General features: G+C 37.1%; 1 protein-coding gene across 1 annotated transcript in view; it reads right to left on the bottom strand.

Annotated features, from left to right (window-relative positions):
• Cop1 (COP1 E3 ubiquitin ligase) overlaps positions 1–16,391 on the bottom strand; it is a 126,359-nt gene that overhangs the window by 27,511 nt on the left and 82,457 nt on the right. Inside the window, exons 14-16 of the mRNA XM_032915494.1 lie at positions 16,308–16,389; positions 13,081–13,197; positions 1,696–1,813 (exon numbers count right to left, since the gene is read on the bottom strand). Of these exons, the coding sequence (XP_032771385.1) occupies positions 1,696–1,813; positions 13,081–13,197; positions 16,308–16,389 (317 nt within the window). The remainder of the gene's footprint in view (positions 1–1,695; positions 1,814–13,080; positions 13,198–16,307; positions 16,390–16,391) is intronic.

The following is a 16,391-nucleotide window of genomic DNA, read 5'->3' as shown; positions in this document are numbered from 1 at the left end:
CTGTCCCACCACCAATAAATAATGAGACTTTGCCTTGAGAGATGTGTTTCATTTCAGGGAGACCCTCAATCTTCTCATTGTGATTTATCTTTCAACTCTTACTGGTATACTAGACATAAATTATTTCTCCCCTACAGGTGAGAGGTATTGTTGGAAACTACACGATGCAGTTTATTTTGCTGTAAGAATATATAAATCTAGTTGCTTACCCAAAACAACTTTTTTTTTTTTTTTGCATAAAAAACACTGGTGATTCTAATAGACAAAGGTAATTTTAGGACTGGTACTATTTTGCAAACTGCTTTCCTATACCGAATTATAACTATAACTTATGTTAAGGGAGGAACTACATAATTCCGTTTTTTTAATTAAACTGATCGTCACTGAGCAGGACATTATGATACACATTTTACCTACTTTATTACGTTAAAGGCTAAAAACCTTAGTGCTATGATTAGCCCCATTTTGGAGATGAGAAAACTGAGGTTCAGAAGTTTATAACTGAATACTACCAAGATCCAAACTGTTTGATTTAAGCATGTCAGGTCTTTAGAAAGGTGTTTTAGGGGCTGGACATCAGAGGTTAAGAGCAGGTCCTGGGTTCAATTCCCAACAACCACATGGTGACTCACAGCCATCTGTAATGGAACCTGATGCCCTCTTCTGGTGTGAAGACAGCATAGTCATATACATAAAGTCAATAAATAAATCTTTAAGAAAAAATTAAGAGAAATGTGCTTTAATCTGCTTCATTCCAGTGTTGCAATAAATGTTCTTTTATGTTTCCACTTAAAATGTGCATCATTTTTAGGTTATTTTCTGCCTATTACAGTTATTCTAAAGAGAAAATATACTTTAGCTACCATTTAATTTAAGCTTATTAATTAATTATCTGCATAACTTCCTTGGAAAGCTGAGTTATGAGTATTTTGTGTCCTCTTTTGTCTTGCCAAATCACCAAATTCTTAGAGCAACTGGTGTGAGGGTGAAGGTAGAAAGCAGAATTCAAGGCACTGGGATAAACAATCGTCTACGGGAGATAAAGAGCCAAGGAAAAAAATAAAGAAGCGAAATTACATATTGTTTTACTAGATTATGAGATGGATAACCAAAATATGGAGCTACCCATATTGTTAGAAAAGTTCTGTAGTTTGACAACAGGTTACTTTACATCACTGACATTTAATACTTAAAAAAAAAAGGAACTAAAAGGCTTTACAAGGGACATTTGCTGGATGTAAGCAGACACACTTAAAAAGATCTCTTTAATATAGATTTTACTTAGAAACTGGTTTAGGTTATTATAAAAAGCAAGAAGTCATTTAAAATCAACAATCATTCTACTACTACATTGAAAGTACATTTATGTAGTAACATATGGTTGACTTTAACCAAATAAATTATTTTTCTTTCTATTGTACCAAACATGTTGGTTAACTCTTCACAGGTAATAACAAAAATCAAATTTGAAGTTCAAATGTTAATTAAATTACACACATAACTTAAGAGAGCTTAATAAAGAGTAATACTTTATTTTATTCACAAGTAATATAAAAATGAACAAAGCAAATAAGATACATGTACTTCAATAGAAACCACGCAAATCTATTGCTATCTGGGGAACTTCTCTGCATAAACTACAGCATCAATGAGCAAACCTCTGCATCACGCTCGCCCTCCAAGGAGAATACTCACGCAGAGACAATTTCTTCACCACTCACAAACTTGGCATAAGACACTGCTTTTCGGTGCCCCTTGAACACCATTATTGGCTGTTTAGTGTTACGAAGATCGTAGTAGTGGACACAGTGATCTAAAATAAAATTAAAAGATAAATGGAGCGCATGAAAAAAGGGAGATAAAACATTTTAACTAGATTAGGTGTTTTCACCAGAGCAATGGGGTTGGCTGAATAAGGGAGATTATCTTCACAAAGAAACATTATTTGGAAGCATTGTTTATAAAAACTACCCTCAGAAGAGGTAAGGAATCCAGGAGAGATCACAGTATCTTGCTTTAATCCAAGAGAAGCAAGTAGATTTAAAATACAAAGACAACAACAGAAAGGAGTAAGAGAAACCACTAAGGGTAGAGAGAAGAAAGAAGAACTAGCTGCAGGCATAAAGCTTAGAGCCTAGTCCAGTACATGAAGATACGATCCACCATCTTACATAGCCTCAAGTCCAACCCCCAAGCCAATGCTCACGCAATAAAGCTATGGGTGAAACTGCTCTGGTGTCAGTGAGCTGCTCTACCACCTCTCCCCTGAACCTGGGTAGCACAATGCTAAGCAGTGCCCTGATGCTAAAAAAAAAAACCACATCAACAGGCCATTGAAACCCAGGGTCAGTTAGATCCTAAGAGCTTTTTTATCATGGAGAAAACTACATTCTGAACTCACCTTGGTGCTAGGGGGGAAGAAAGCTGTGGCTAGAGTAAAAAGAATTTGTATTCTGGCCAGCATCACGCGTAGCTGGCTTAGCTGTCTAAGGCTCCGAGTATACCAATACCAGAGCAGCAAACAGGCCACACCACCATGGTCCTATGTGGTCTAGTCTCTGTGTTGTGCCGGTCTTAACAGATTATGTGCTCTAAGGATGACTCAGACAAAGATGTCTGTCACTGAACCCAATAGCTTGCAGAATATGGACAAAGCCATTATCACTAGAGATGAAAGGAAGTAATAGTCAAATTGCTATATAGGAACATGGGTCTAGTTTGTCCATGATCATCGTAGAGGGAAAAAAATCAGTGTCTTCCAAGAGGCTGTTGGCCTCAGGTAGAGGCTTACATGATGAACCACACTTTCCAGGTACTCTTACTCTTGAATAGTATATATACAGGTGGGGGGTGAGAATCTCTATTTTTGGGGAATCTGTATAGTATTTAAATAGCACTCAGAAAAAATAATACCTTATTTAAAATATCTGGAAGGATAAACACAATGCCAGATGATAAATCTTTAATCCTTTCATGCAAAGACATTATTGGGTGTGAATATACACCGAAACCACTCAAGGAATGATCATCTAACCAAAATGAATATAAGCTGTCAAAGAGAGATGACAAAGGGTTGGTAGGTATGAATATTCAGAGAGAGGGTCTTAAATAGCTGTGAGCAGGCAATTAAAGAACAAAACAATCAAATTGACAATAATACTTAAAGACATAAATGCATTCTATCTATTGGAATGAGGGTTTTTATACCCTTAAAGCTAATCCTAACTTAAACTAGAGAAAATTAAAGATATCCCATGCAAATGGAATTTTCAAAAAGAAACTAAACAGTGATTTAGTACTTACATAAGAGACTTAAAATCATATTAGCAAAATGGGCAAGGTGGGTCACAATATAAAGGGGCTAAATCAGAGAAAGAGGAATAACTCTTAGCATGAAGGCACTCAATATTTTAGCATAGAAATAAATATGAAAAATATTAATAGGCCTGAGGAGAGATTTCAGTTTAGTAACAGAGGAATTTAAAAGCCTCTGTCACTAATATACAGACTGTCTGGACAGAAAATCGATAAACAAGAGAAGTAAACTATACTCTGGACCAAGTGAAACTAAAGATTCATTTATAGTATGTGCCCTCCAATGCTAGAAAATATTAGTTCTTTTCAATAATACATGGAGGAGTTTCCAATACAGGTAATATGGTAGGCAGTGAAAAAAGTCTCAGTACACTTTGAAATACTGAATTGTCCAGTATTATTTCCAACTGTAATTTGAATTAACCTGAAAATCAATAATAAAACTTTGGATATTATATATAATTACATGTGAGTCAAAAACTTATGAACAATTAATGGAGTAAGAAAAATATTAATATCCCAAAACAAATACAAAGAAAACCACAATATGCCTACACTGACAGAATCCAGCAGCAGCAGTAGAAAGAGGAAGCATAGAGCAACAAAGGTGCACAACCAGAAAGCAGAGCGAGTGAGTGATGCTCTTCCAGAGCGTCCACCCAAGATTATCTCTCAGCAGTGCATGGCTCACGACCACCTGTACCTCTATCTCCACAAGATCTGCCACCCTTTTCTGGTCTCCACGGGCTTACATATACACAGCATATATTCACACACACACACACACACATGTATAAAAATAAAATCTTAAAAACAAAACCAAAAATGAGTATGGCAAGATGGCTCAGATGGAGTTAAAGCACTTGCCATCAACCCTGACCACCTCACTTTGATCCCTGAAATTAGGCAGGTGAAGAGAATTGATTAGAACAAGTAGTTCTCTGACTTCTTCTACTTGTGTATCCCATATTGCATGTACACACACACACACACACACACACACAGAGACACAGAGAGAGAGAGAGAGAGAGAGAGAGAGAGAGAGAGAGAGAGAGAGAGAGAGAGAGAGAGAGAGGCATGAACCAACTAAGGAAACATAAAAAGAGGAAGGAAGGTTTCAGAAAACAACCTATTACTTCCAAGACAGAGATGGAAGATAACTCAACATATACGGATCAATGACATTCATACTCTATCATATAAATGAAGGACTAAAACTTTGTTTCAACAAATGCAGATAAAATACTTGGTAAAATTTCACCAGGTCTTTATGATAAAATTGAAGGCAGAAAAGAAACATACTTCAACATAGTAAATGCCACGTGTAACAAGCCAACATCAAGCAGTACCAGAATGAGGAAGAGACTACATGTACATACAGAAGACAACAGAGTAACCAGGGAAGCTCTATTCATAGTGTACCCTCATCCCACCAAGACGGTGCAGAAGTCACAGGAGCAGGAGCTGCTCATACTGCACGCATATCCATTGAAGCAAAGAACAACAAATACATTTATGCTAGTATACATATTATGGCTTTCTCCAGGTACACAACCCAGGATTCTGCCCAGGGAACAGTCTTACCCATTAGTCAAGATGGGTCTCCTCACATCATCTATTAATGTCACTGACATAACCTTTACACAGGCATGCCCAAAGGCTCGGCTCCCAGGTGACTGCCTATAACACAGGAAACTTCTCAGGAATAGAAGCCTAGTGGCATCCTTAGGTGGTAGAGTATCTACCTACTGTTCAAGCCATGGTTATTCAAGAAAAACAAACACAACCATGAGTGACAAAGTGAATAAGCATCAAGACGTCGATAGAATAAACCTAGACCTAGTGAACTGATTCTGAAAGGTACTGGATTGGATAAAATACTCAGTATATATTAAAGCAAAATGTAATAAATTAAATTATTTGCTTTCAATAGGCTAGTTTATGAAAATAGATGTTCTAATAACAGAACAAGAAAAGACAACTAAATGAAAAGGACATGGAACACAGACACGAGTGCCCACAGCTCTGTCTCTGGTCTTGTACTGAGGAAGGAACTGCAACGAATCACTGCAGAAGAAGAACTAACATATTTGGCTGATGTTAGCTCAAAATCTATTAGAAGCTACTATATTTATATGAAACCTAGTATGTGTATTGGAAAGGCAAGCAGCAACAGTTTCTGTTCGTATTTTTAAAAAGTAGCACAATAGAGAATAAAACTACCATTTTGCTTAAAATCACAACAAAATTATATATTAAAAAAAAAGGTGACCAGAGAAATTCCTGACCCTATAGGAAACAAACTATAAAATTTCACTTATGAAAACAATTCAAATTAAAATAAATAAATTACATGAAATTATATGGGGAGCCATACAACATAAATAATAATGCTCCCAGAACTATAAAATACTTGTAATTATAACTAATTTCTGTTAATTACTTTTGTAATACATTAATTTTGCTGATCTTGAAAATATGAACATTAAGGCTTCAATGGAAAAGTAAAGAAGTTAAAAAAAACCAGCAATTTGTACCAGAGAAAAATATTTTAAGATGTTTATATCTAGCATGTACAGAATGAGCAGCATCAACATGAGAATCTACTGATGAGAGCCAACTGTTCAAGATTACATTTTTGATTGATGTGAAGACAGAGTAAGTCAACAGGGCAGTGAGAGATGTATGAAAACAGTAGCAATGATGAAGAGAAGGCTTGAACATGTCATTTTTAAATGTTGTTAAGGTGCTCTGTACATGTTAGCTTCTCAGAAAGAAAAAAACATTATTATGAAAAAATATCAAAGAACTTTCACATATTGAATTATGGTTATTTATCTTAACATAAGCCTTAAAGTGATGAAAAATGTAAACACAAAAATTAAGAGTAGGCCAAGAATGTGACCTTTTCTGAAACTCATGGTTCACCCACAATAAAAACCGCCACTCTATGTGTACAAATGTAAAACAGAATTGTGAAAATACTTCAAATAACTCATTGTTATGACTAGAATTATCTATCATTCATAAAATACTACATTAGCATATACTCCGTGATAAATGATTGGCATGTTTATTCCTCTGTGGTGTTTATGCATAATAGGATATGAATAAAGTCAAAGAAACTAATAAGCTTCTTAAAAAGTTCCCAATCCTTTCAATACAGCTGCTTAATAAACACTACTCAGTTAGTCTCTAAGAAAAATATACATAAACATTTAGCAGACAGCCAACAAGAATCCACAAGCCCGTCTCAAGGTGTTAGAGATAGGCGAGAAGATATCACAATTAGGAATAGTGGTAGATGAGAATGATGCACCTCTCAGTATATCATAACAATGAAAAGAAAACGTATGCTTCTGGTTTCTGCCTGTGCCCTGAGCTGACATGGTCACACAACTCTCTATATCCAAATCCCAAGGAGGAAGAGAGCTGGACTCTCAAAAGTGCAGACAATCCTGAGAGTTCAGGGAAGACCACCATCTCTACTCACATTCCTGGCCCAAGAGGAATCCACCTAGAGCCCTCAGGACAAAGGAACCTAGGAGCAGTCAGGGAGAGAGGATCCCTCCAGTCTCTGCCTGCACCCAGAGCTGAAAGCCAGTCACCAAGAGCACTGACACACCTGAGAGCAGAAGTAAGAACACCCCTTCTGCTCTAAGGGACCCCTCAGGAGTGCTCAGGATACATAAACTCAGGAGCAGTCTGAGACAGGATCCTTCTGGTTTCTGCCTCTTCCCAGAGCTGACCCTGTGACACAGTTCTCTGTACCCAGATACCACTGGGAGAAAGCTGGCTTCCAAAAGTGCTGATACATAGGCTTACAGGAAGATCAAGCCACTGTCAGAGACAGCAAGAACAGCCAACACCAGAGACAAACAGATGGTGAGAGGCAAGTGTAAGAACCTAAGCAACAGGGGTTAGGGATTTAGCTCAGTGGTAGAGTGTTTGCCTAGCAAGCGTAAGGCCCTGGGTTCAGTCCCCAGCTCTGAAAAAAAGAAAAAAACAAAACAAAACAAAACAAAAAACAAAACCTAAGCAACAGAAACCAAGACTACCTGGCATCACCAGAACTCAGTTCTCCCACCAAAGCAAATACTGGATATTCCAATACACCAGAAAAGCAAAATTTGGATTTAAAATCGTATCTCATGATGATGACAGAGGACTTTAAGAAGGATATAAATAACTCCCTTAAAGAAATACAGGACAACAAAGGTAAACAATTAGAAGCCCTTAAAGAGGAAACACAAAAATCCCTTAAAGAATAACAGGAAAACACAACCAAACAGGCAAAGGAATCCAAACAAAACCACCTAGGATCTACAAATGGAAATAGAAACAATAAAGAAATCACAAAGGGAAACAACCCTGTAGATAGAAAACCTAGGGAAGAGATCAGGAGTCATAGACGCAAGCATCACCAACAGAATACAAGAGACAGAAGAGAGAATCTCAGGGGCAGAAGACACCATAGAAAAAGTGGCTATTAGCCCAAATGCTTGAATTACCCTAGATGCCTAGAACAAATGAAACTCAAGACAGATGATCAAAATGTGAATGCTTCACTCCTTCTTTAAAAGGGGAACAAGAATACCCTTGGCAGGGAATAGAGAGGCAAAGATTAAAACAGACACAGAAGGAACACCCATTCAGAGTCTGCCCCACATGTGGCCCATGCATATACAGCCACCCAATTAGACAAGATGGATGAAGCAAAGAAGTGCAGACCGACAGGAGCCGGATGTAGATCGCTCCTGAGAGACACAGCCAGAATACAGCAAACACAGAGGCGATGCCAGCAGCAAAACCACTGAATTGAGAATAGGACCCCCGTTGAAGGAATCAGAGAAAGAACTGGAAGAGCTTGAAGGGGCTCGAGACCCCATATGTACAACAATGCCAAGCAACCAGAGCTTCCAGGGACTAAGCCACTACCTAAAGAGTATACATGGACTGACCCTGGACTCTGACCTCATAGGTAGCAATGAATATCCTAGCAAGAGCACCAGTGGAAGGGGAAGCCCTGGGTCCTGCTAAGACTGAAGCCCCAGTGAACTAGATTGTTGGGGGGAGGGCGGCAATGGGGGGAGGATGGGGAGGGGAACACCCAATAGGAAGGGGAGGGGGAGGGATTAGGGGGATGTTTGCGCGGAAACCGGGAAAGGGAATAACACTTGAAATGTAAATAGGAAATACTCAAGTTAATAATAAAAAAAAAGAAAAGAAAAGAAAAGAAAAGAAAACATTGACCCAACCATCAAAGAAAATGTAAAATGCAAAAAGCTCCTAACCCAAAACATGCAGAAAATCCAGGACACAAGAAGAAGACCAAACCTAAGGATAATAGGTATAGAAGAGAGTAAAGACTCCCAATTTAAAGGACCAATAAATATCTTCAACAAAATTAGAAGAAAATTTCCCTAACCTAAAGAAAGAGATGACCATAAACATACAAGAAGCCTACAGAACTCCTAATAGATTTAACCAGAACAGAAATTCTTCCCATCACATAATAGTCAAAACACCAAATGCACAAAACAAAAGAAAGGATATTAAAAGCAGAAGGGGAAAAGGTCAAGAAACATAAAAATGTAGACCTATCACAATCACACCAGACTTCTCACCAGAGACTATGAAAGCCAGAAGATCCTGGACAGAAGTCATACAGATCCTAAGAGAAGAAAAATGCCAGCCCAGGCTACTATATCCAGAAAAACCCTCAATTACCAGAGATGGAGATACCAAGATATTCCATGACAAAACCAAATTTACACATCTTTCCACAAATCCAGCACTACGAAGGATAATAGATGGAAAACTCCAATCAAGGAGGGAAACTACACCCTACAAAAAACAAGAAAGTAATCTTCTTACAACAAACCAAAAAGAAGAGAGCCACACAAAAATAATTCTACCTCCAACAACTAAAAACTAAAAAAGGTAAACAACAATCATTGGTCCTAATATCTCACAACACCAATGGACTCAATTCCAATGAAAAGACAAAGACTAACAGACATGATACGAAAAAAGAACCCAGCATTTACTGGAGATGGGAAACACATCTCAGTGACAAAGACAAAAACTCCTTCAGAGTAAAAGGCTGGAAAACAATTTTCCAAGCAAATGAACCCAAGTAAAAAGCTGAAGTACCCATTCTAATATTGTATAAAATTAACTTTCAACCAAAAGTTATCATAAAAGATAAGGAAGGGCACTTCATACTCATCAAAGGAAAAACGTACCAAGATGAACTGTCAATCCTGAACGTCTAAGCTCCAAATGCAAGGCACTTACATTCATAAAAGAAACCTTACTAAAGCTCAAAGCACACATTGCACCTCACACAGTAATAGTGGGAGACTTCAAATCGCACTCTTAGCAATGGACTGATCACAGAAACAGAAACTAACCAGAGACACAGAGAAACTAATAGAAGTTATGAGCCAAATGGATTTAACGAATATTTATAGAACATTTCATCCTAAAACAAAAGAACAGACCTTCTTCTCGGCACCTCATGGTACCTTCACCAAAACCGACCATTTAATGGGTTCCAAAACAGGTCTCAACAGATATAAGAAGAATGAAATAATCCCATGCATCCTATCAGATCATCACGGATTAAGGCTGGTTTTCAATAACAACCAAAATGACAGAAAGCCCACATATACATGGAAGTAGAACAATGCTCTACTTAATGATAACTTGGTCAAAAAAGAAATAAAGAAATTATAGACTTTTTCAAATTTAATGAAAATGAAGGCACAACATACCAAAATTTATGAACACAGTGAAAGCAGTGATAAGAGGAAAACTCAGCCCTGAGTGCCTCCAAAAAGAAAATGGAGAAAGCATACACTAGCAGCTTGACAGCACACATAAAAGCTCTAGAACAAAAAAAGCAAATACACTCAAGAGGAGTACATGGCAGAAAATAATCAAACTCAGGGCTGAAATCAACCAAGTAGAAACGAAAGGAAAAAAGAATCAACAAGACCAGGGGCTGGTTCTTTGAGAAAATCAACAAGATAGATAAACTCTTAGACAGACTAATCAGAGATAGTATTCAAATTAACAAAAACAGAAATAAAAAGGGAGGCATAACAACAGAAACTGAGGAAATTAAAAAAAAATCAGATCCTACTACAAAAGCATATACTCAACAAAACTGGAAAATCTGGATGAAATAGACAATTTTCTAGACAGATACTAGGTACCAAAGTTAAACCAGGATCAGATAAACTATCTAAATAGTCCCATAACCCCTAAAAAAATATAAGCAATGATTAAAAGTCTCTCAATCAAAACAAGCCCAGGAACAGATGGGTTTAGTGCAGAATTCTATCATACCTTCATAGAAGATCTCATATCAATACTGTCCAAACTATTCAACAAAACAGAAACAGAAGGAACACTACCCGATTCCTTTTATGAAGCCACAATTATGCTTATACCTAAACTACACAAAGACCCAACAAAGAAAGAGAACTTCTGACCAATTTCCCTTATGAATATTGATGCAAAAATATTCAATAAGATTCTGGCAAACCAAATCCAAGAACACATCAAAATGATCATCCATCATGATCAAGTAAGGCCCAGGGATGCAGAGATGATTCAATATATGGAAATCCATCAACGTAATCCACTATATAAACAACCTCAAAGAAAATAACCATATGATCATCTCATTAGATGCTGAGAAAGCATTTGACAAAATTGAACACTCCTAAATGATAAAAGTCTTAGAAAGATTAGGAATTAAAGGCTCATACCTTAATATAGTAAAAGCAATATACAGCAAATCAGTAGCCAACATCAAACTAAATAGAAACTTGAAGCAATTCCACGAAAATCAGAGACTAGATAAGACTGTCCACTCTCTCTACTTATTCAATATAGTTCTTGAAGTCCTAGCCAGAGCCTGTACAAAGCTCAAGTTCAAGTGGATCAAGGATCTCCACATCAAACCAGATACACTCAAACTAACTGAAGAAAAAGTGAGGAAGAGTGTTGAACATATGGGTACTGAGGAGAATTTCCTGAACAGACCACCAATGGCTTTAGCTCTAAGGTCAAGAATTGACAAATGGGACCTCATAAAACTACACAGTTTCTGTAAGGCAAAGGACACTTGCCTGTTGCCAAAATGACACTTGTTGTTGTCAAAATGGCAATAAACAAATTGGGAAAAGATCTTTACCAATGCTATATCTGATAGAGGGCTACTATCCAATAAATACAAAAAACTCAAGAAAGTAGACTAGAGAGAATCAAATAACCCCAATAAAAAAATGGGGTACAGAGATAAACAAAGAATTCTCAGCTGACGATATTGAATGGCTGGGAAACACCTAAAGAAATGTTCAACATCCTTAGTCATTAGGGAAATGCAAATCAAAACAACCCTGAGATTTCACCACATACCAGTCAGAATGGCTAAGATCAAAAACTCAGGAGACAACGGATGTTGGCGAGGATGTGGATAAAGAGGAACACTTCTCCATTGTTGGTGGGATTGCAAGCTGGTACAACAACTCTGGAAATCAGTCTGGAGGTTTCTCAGAAAATTGGACACAGTACTACCTGAGGACCTAGCTATACCAATTCTGGGCATATACTCGAAAGATGCCCCAACATATAACAAGGAAACATGCTCCACTATGTCCTTAGCAGCCTTATTTAATATAGCCAGAAGTTGGAAAGAGCCCAGATGTCCTCAAACAGAGGGATGGATACACAAAATGGTACATATACAGAACAGGATAGTAATCAGCTATTAAAAACAGTGACTTCATGAAATTCATATGCAAATAGATGGAACTAGAAAATATCATCCTGAGTGAGGTAGTCCAATCACAAAAACAAAACAAAACAAAACAAAAACAAACAAACAAACAAAAAACACCACACACATGATATGCACTCACTGATAAGTGGATATTAGCCCAAAAGCTTGGAATATCCAAGATACAATCTAGAGACCACAAGAAGCTCAAGAAGAAGGACGACCAAAGTGCAGAAGCTTCAGTCCTTCTTAAAAGGGGGAACAAAAATATTCATAGGAGGAGATATGGAGACAAAGTTTGGAGCAGAGACCAAAGAAAAGTCCATTCATAGCCTGCTCCACCTAGGAATCCAGAACATATACATACAGCTACGAAACCCAGACAATATTGTTGATGCCAAGAAGTGCATGCTGACAGGAGCCTGATATAGCTGTTTCCTGAGAGGCTCTGCCAGAGCATGACAAATACATAAGCAAATGTTAGCAGGCAACCATTGAACTAAGAACGGGTTCCTCAATGGAGGAGTTAGAGATGGAGCTGAAGGGGCTTGCAACCCTGTAAGAACAACATTACCAACCAACCAGAGCTCCCGGGGACTAAACCACCACCCAAAGAGTACACATGGACAGACCATGGCTCCATCTGCATATGTAGCACAGGATGGCCTTGTTGGGCACCAATGGGAGAAGCCCTTGGTCTGGCAAAGGCTGGATACCCCAGTGTTGAGGAATTCAGGGTGGGATGGGGGAAGGGGTGGGTAGATAGGTTAGGGAATGCCCTCATAGAAGGGGCGGGGGTAATAGGAGGTTTATGGAAGGGAAACTGGGAAAGGGAATAACATTTGAAATGTAAATAAATATCCAAAAGAAAAAAACTTATGATTACAAAAGTAGCCAATTCATTTTCAAAGGTATTTATAGGTATGTTAAAACGAAAATCAAAGGAAGATAAATTTACTTTTATTTCTTACCTGCACAGCCAAAAGCCAGATGGTACCTGGAGGAGGGGCTGAACTTCACACAGCACACATTAGCTTTTGCCTCGATGCTTGCCACAGAATTGTCTAAATTGGTGGACCAAAGCTTCACTAAGGAAATGGTGATGAAATAAAAAAAAAAAAAATACACTAAGCAAATGTTTCTGTAACTTGACAAGTGTTACTCAAATATCTTTTATGTCAACATGAAACATTTTATTGGGACAAAGAAAATTAAGCTGAGTGGTGTGATAAAACAGTTCTTGAAACTGAGAGCTCACCTTCAGTGTTAAAATCAACAGATATGAACAGTGAATCCACAAAGATATGTATCAAGGACCCAAAAGACAAAGTAGAAAAGAGCATTCTGGAAGTCAGAGGTGGGTCCATTAGACATGTATTATTAATCTCATTATTCTATAGTGAAAGTTAAGAGCACATATTTCACATGGATGAAATGAAATATGTTAAGATAAAAAACATCCATTAAAACACTTCAAAATCCAATTGTGGATATATCTAGGCTGTTCTCAAACTTTGTCAATGAAGCAACTTCTTTACATGGGAAAGTAGTCAGTGGAGAGATGCATAATTGGTCACACACTGAGAATAGCAATCCGTGCTCAGCACCCATTGGGACATGGATATCAACTCCCCAGAGTCAACACGTCGAGTTAGGGAGCGTCTTAGAAGAGTGAAAAGTGTAAGAGCCAAAAGACGGGAAGGAGTGCTGTGCGATGCTGACCTGTGGACATGCATGGCGTCACAATCATGTGGTTACCTACACACAACCCATCAGACTAAGCTGGCTGATGAAATGAGCAGAATAAAGAACAAGTACTGAATGTGTGTGGGAGTTTAATATCCATTTTTAAAATGTTTCAATATCTAATCCAGGAACAATTCTCAGATGGTGGGCATATAATGATAATTTTGCTTTCACTTTTACTTAAAACTTTCTAAATGATTCAAACATGTATTTGAGGTTGAAACCATAGAAAATAGAATTTAGGATTCTTAAGGATCAATGACAGTTACCTCTAAATCAGAGTAACTACAAAGGGTCCCACAAAAATGGACTTCAAAATTTATACCTGAAATATCTGAGTAAAGATTACTTGTTACCAAAATAAGTAAGCTAGACACACTCATTAGAGTAACAATTTTAAAGAGAACACTTTGGTTTGTTTTGTGTCTTTTTAAAAAGTAGATATATATTCACTCAGTTAACATATGTAAACTTATTACAATTATGTCATTGCCACAGAATTGTCCTTGCTTCCTTTTTTCTTTTTTCTTTTTTTTTTTTTTTTTTTTTTTTTCCCGGAGCTGGGGACCGAACGTTGTGCTTTCTAGGCAAGTGCTGTACCCCTGAGCTAAATCCCCAACCCCAGTTCCTTGCTTCCTATTTCAATAGATAACCATGCTACTGATGTCTGTACACTCATTTCATAACCTGTAACTTAACAAAATTCCTTTATTACAGGACAGAGAACTTGCTCAGCACCTGCTGTTCTTGTAGAGGACCTGGGTTTGACTTCACAGGCAATCTACATAAAGGCAGTTCTAAAGAGAACAAATACGCAGGGAAACAGATACATAGAAAAAGCTCAACATCTCTGCTCAGAGAAATGCAAAATAAATAAATAAATAAATAAATAAATAAATAAATAAATAAATAAATTGTGTTTACTGAGACACCTGCACTTGTATATTTATTGCAACACTATTTATGATGGCCAAGATATAGAAATAAGCTATGAGTTTGTTAACTGATGAATGGGTAAAATTATGAGATAAATGTTAGTGTATAAATATAAATATATTTTCCTAAATGAAAACGTCTAGACATGAAAAAGAACCAGGAGCCAAGTACTGTGTATTAAAATTAAAAAGTTAACCTCATGGAAGTTGGAAGTAAAATGATAGTTAGCATTGGGCAGGGAGGATAAGTAAATGGAAAGGATTTATCCACGGGTATTAAGCTATAGTGAGGAAGAACTAACATTCTGTACTGTATATTTCAAAGACCAGTGGAGATTCTGAAATAAGAAATGTATGAGGAGACATGATATTACACAATACACACATTTTAAAACACCAAATGGTACCATATATATGTACAATTCTATGCCTATATGAATCACTTACAGCACCACCATACTTACAGATTACACTAAAAGTGGACTTGGGTAGAGTTACACTCTAGCAAGCCAGCAAACAAGTGAAACAATTATTGTAATTCTACGAGGCCACTAATTGTTTTGAAAATCTCTTACAAACAAGTGTTATATAAACAACCGTTATCTATCATAGCTGGTAACAAATATAAGGAAGCATTGAACTAATCATGTACTAACAGAATGATAGTCAAATTAAAAGCAAACCAGGTTTTAAAATGCAATAAAAATTATTAACATTACTATAAAAATATAGTTTTACATGTAATTATTAATGCTCAGTTAAGTCACAGTAATCATCACCATGAGTATAATTTTCATTATATGATATTAAATAAAATAGTAGAAGTCAAAAATATAAAGAAAACTAAAGTTAAAAATACTACCAAAATAGATTCATGTAAACTTGCCTTGGAAATATTACAGCACTATGAGCTTTTAGAATATATTAAATATTCAATATAATTTTGGATGTAGAAATTTCTAAATGCTTGAGGGAATAAAGTTTACTAGATGAAAAAATGCTCCTGGTTTGAACTCTGGTTCAAAGATGCCAGCAGGCGTCGGACACATGACTCAGTAGTTACCAGTGGAGTTCTAACTCCACACTTTATATAATCATGAGGAGTAGTGTTCTGACCCCAGTACCCATGCTAGTATAGTAGTAATGCCTATAACTGCAACCGAGGGATCTGACAGCCTCTCCTGGCTTCTGCATGCATACATCCATGTACACTCCACCAGAGGCATATGGGCAAAGACACATACATATTCATACAAACACACATAAAGGAACTGAGTATTTTTAGGAAGTTGCTATCAGTTCAGTTGGCAGTGTACATCGCAAATACAAAAACACTCCTGTGCAAATGGTTGGGCATTCATTTTTCCTTCACTCAAAAGGAAAAACTGATTTTCTTACTCAAATTACTTTCTGATTTAAAAAGAAAGCACATGAGTTTCAATAAGTAACTTGCATAGCTGCACTAAACTGAGTTTAAAGGAGTGGGGTCTCCTAAGGGAAATAGGAATGAACAGTACCTTTTGCATCATCAGAACCTGAAGCCAGAAGTTTGGGATCCATCAAATTAAAGTCGACACTCCAACACCTCTTTTCATGCTCCT

This window comes from Rattus rattus, chromosome 10 (genome assembly GCF_011064425.1).
Source record: "Rattus rattus isolate New Zealand chromosome 10, Rrattus_CSIRO_v1, whole genome shotgun sequence".
Classification (NCBI taxonomy): domain Eukaryota; kingdom Metazoa; phylum Chordata; class Mammalia; order Rodentia; family Muridae; genus Rattus; species Rattus rattus.
Note: the sequence above shows the minus strand (reverse complement) of the source record. Positions and strands in the feature narration are given on the sequence as shown.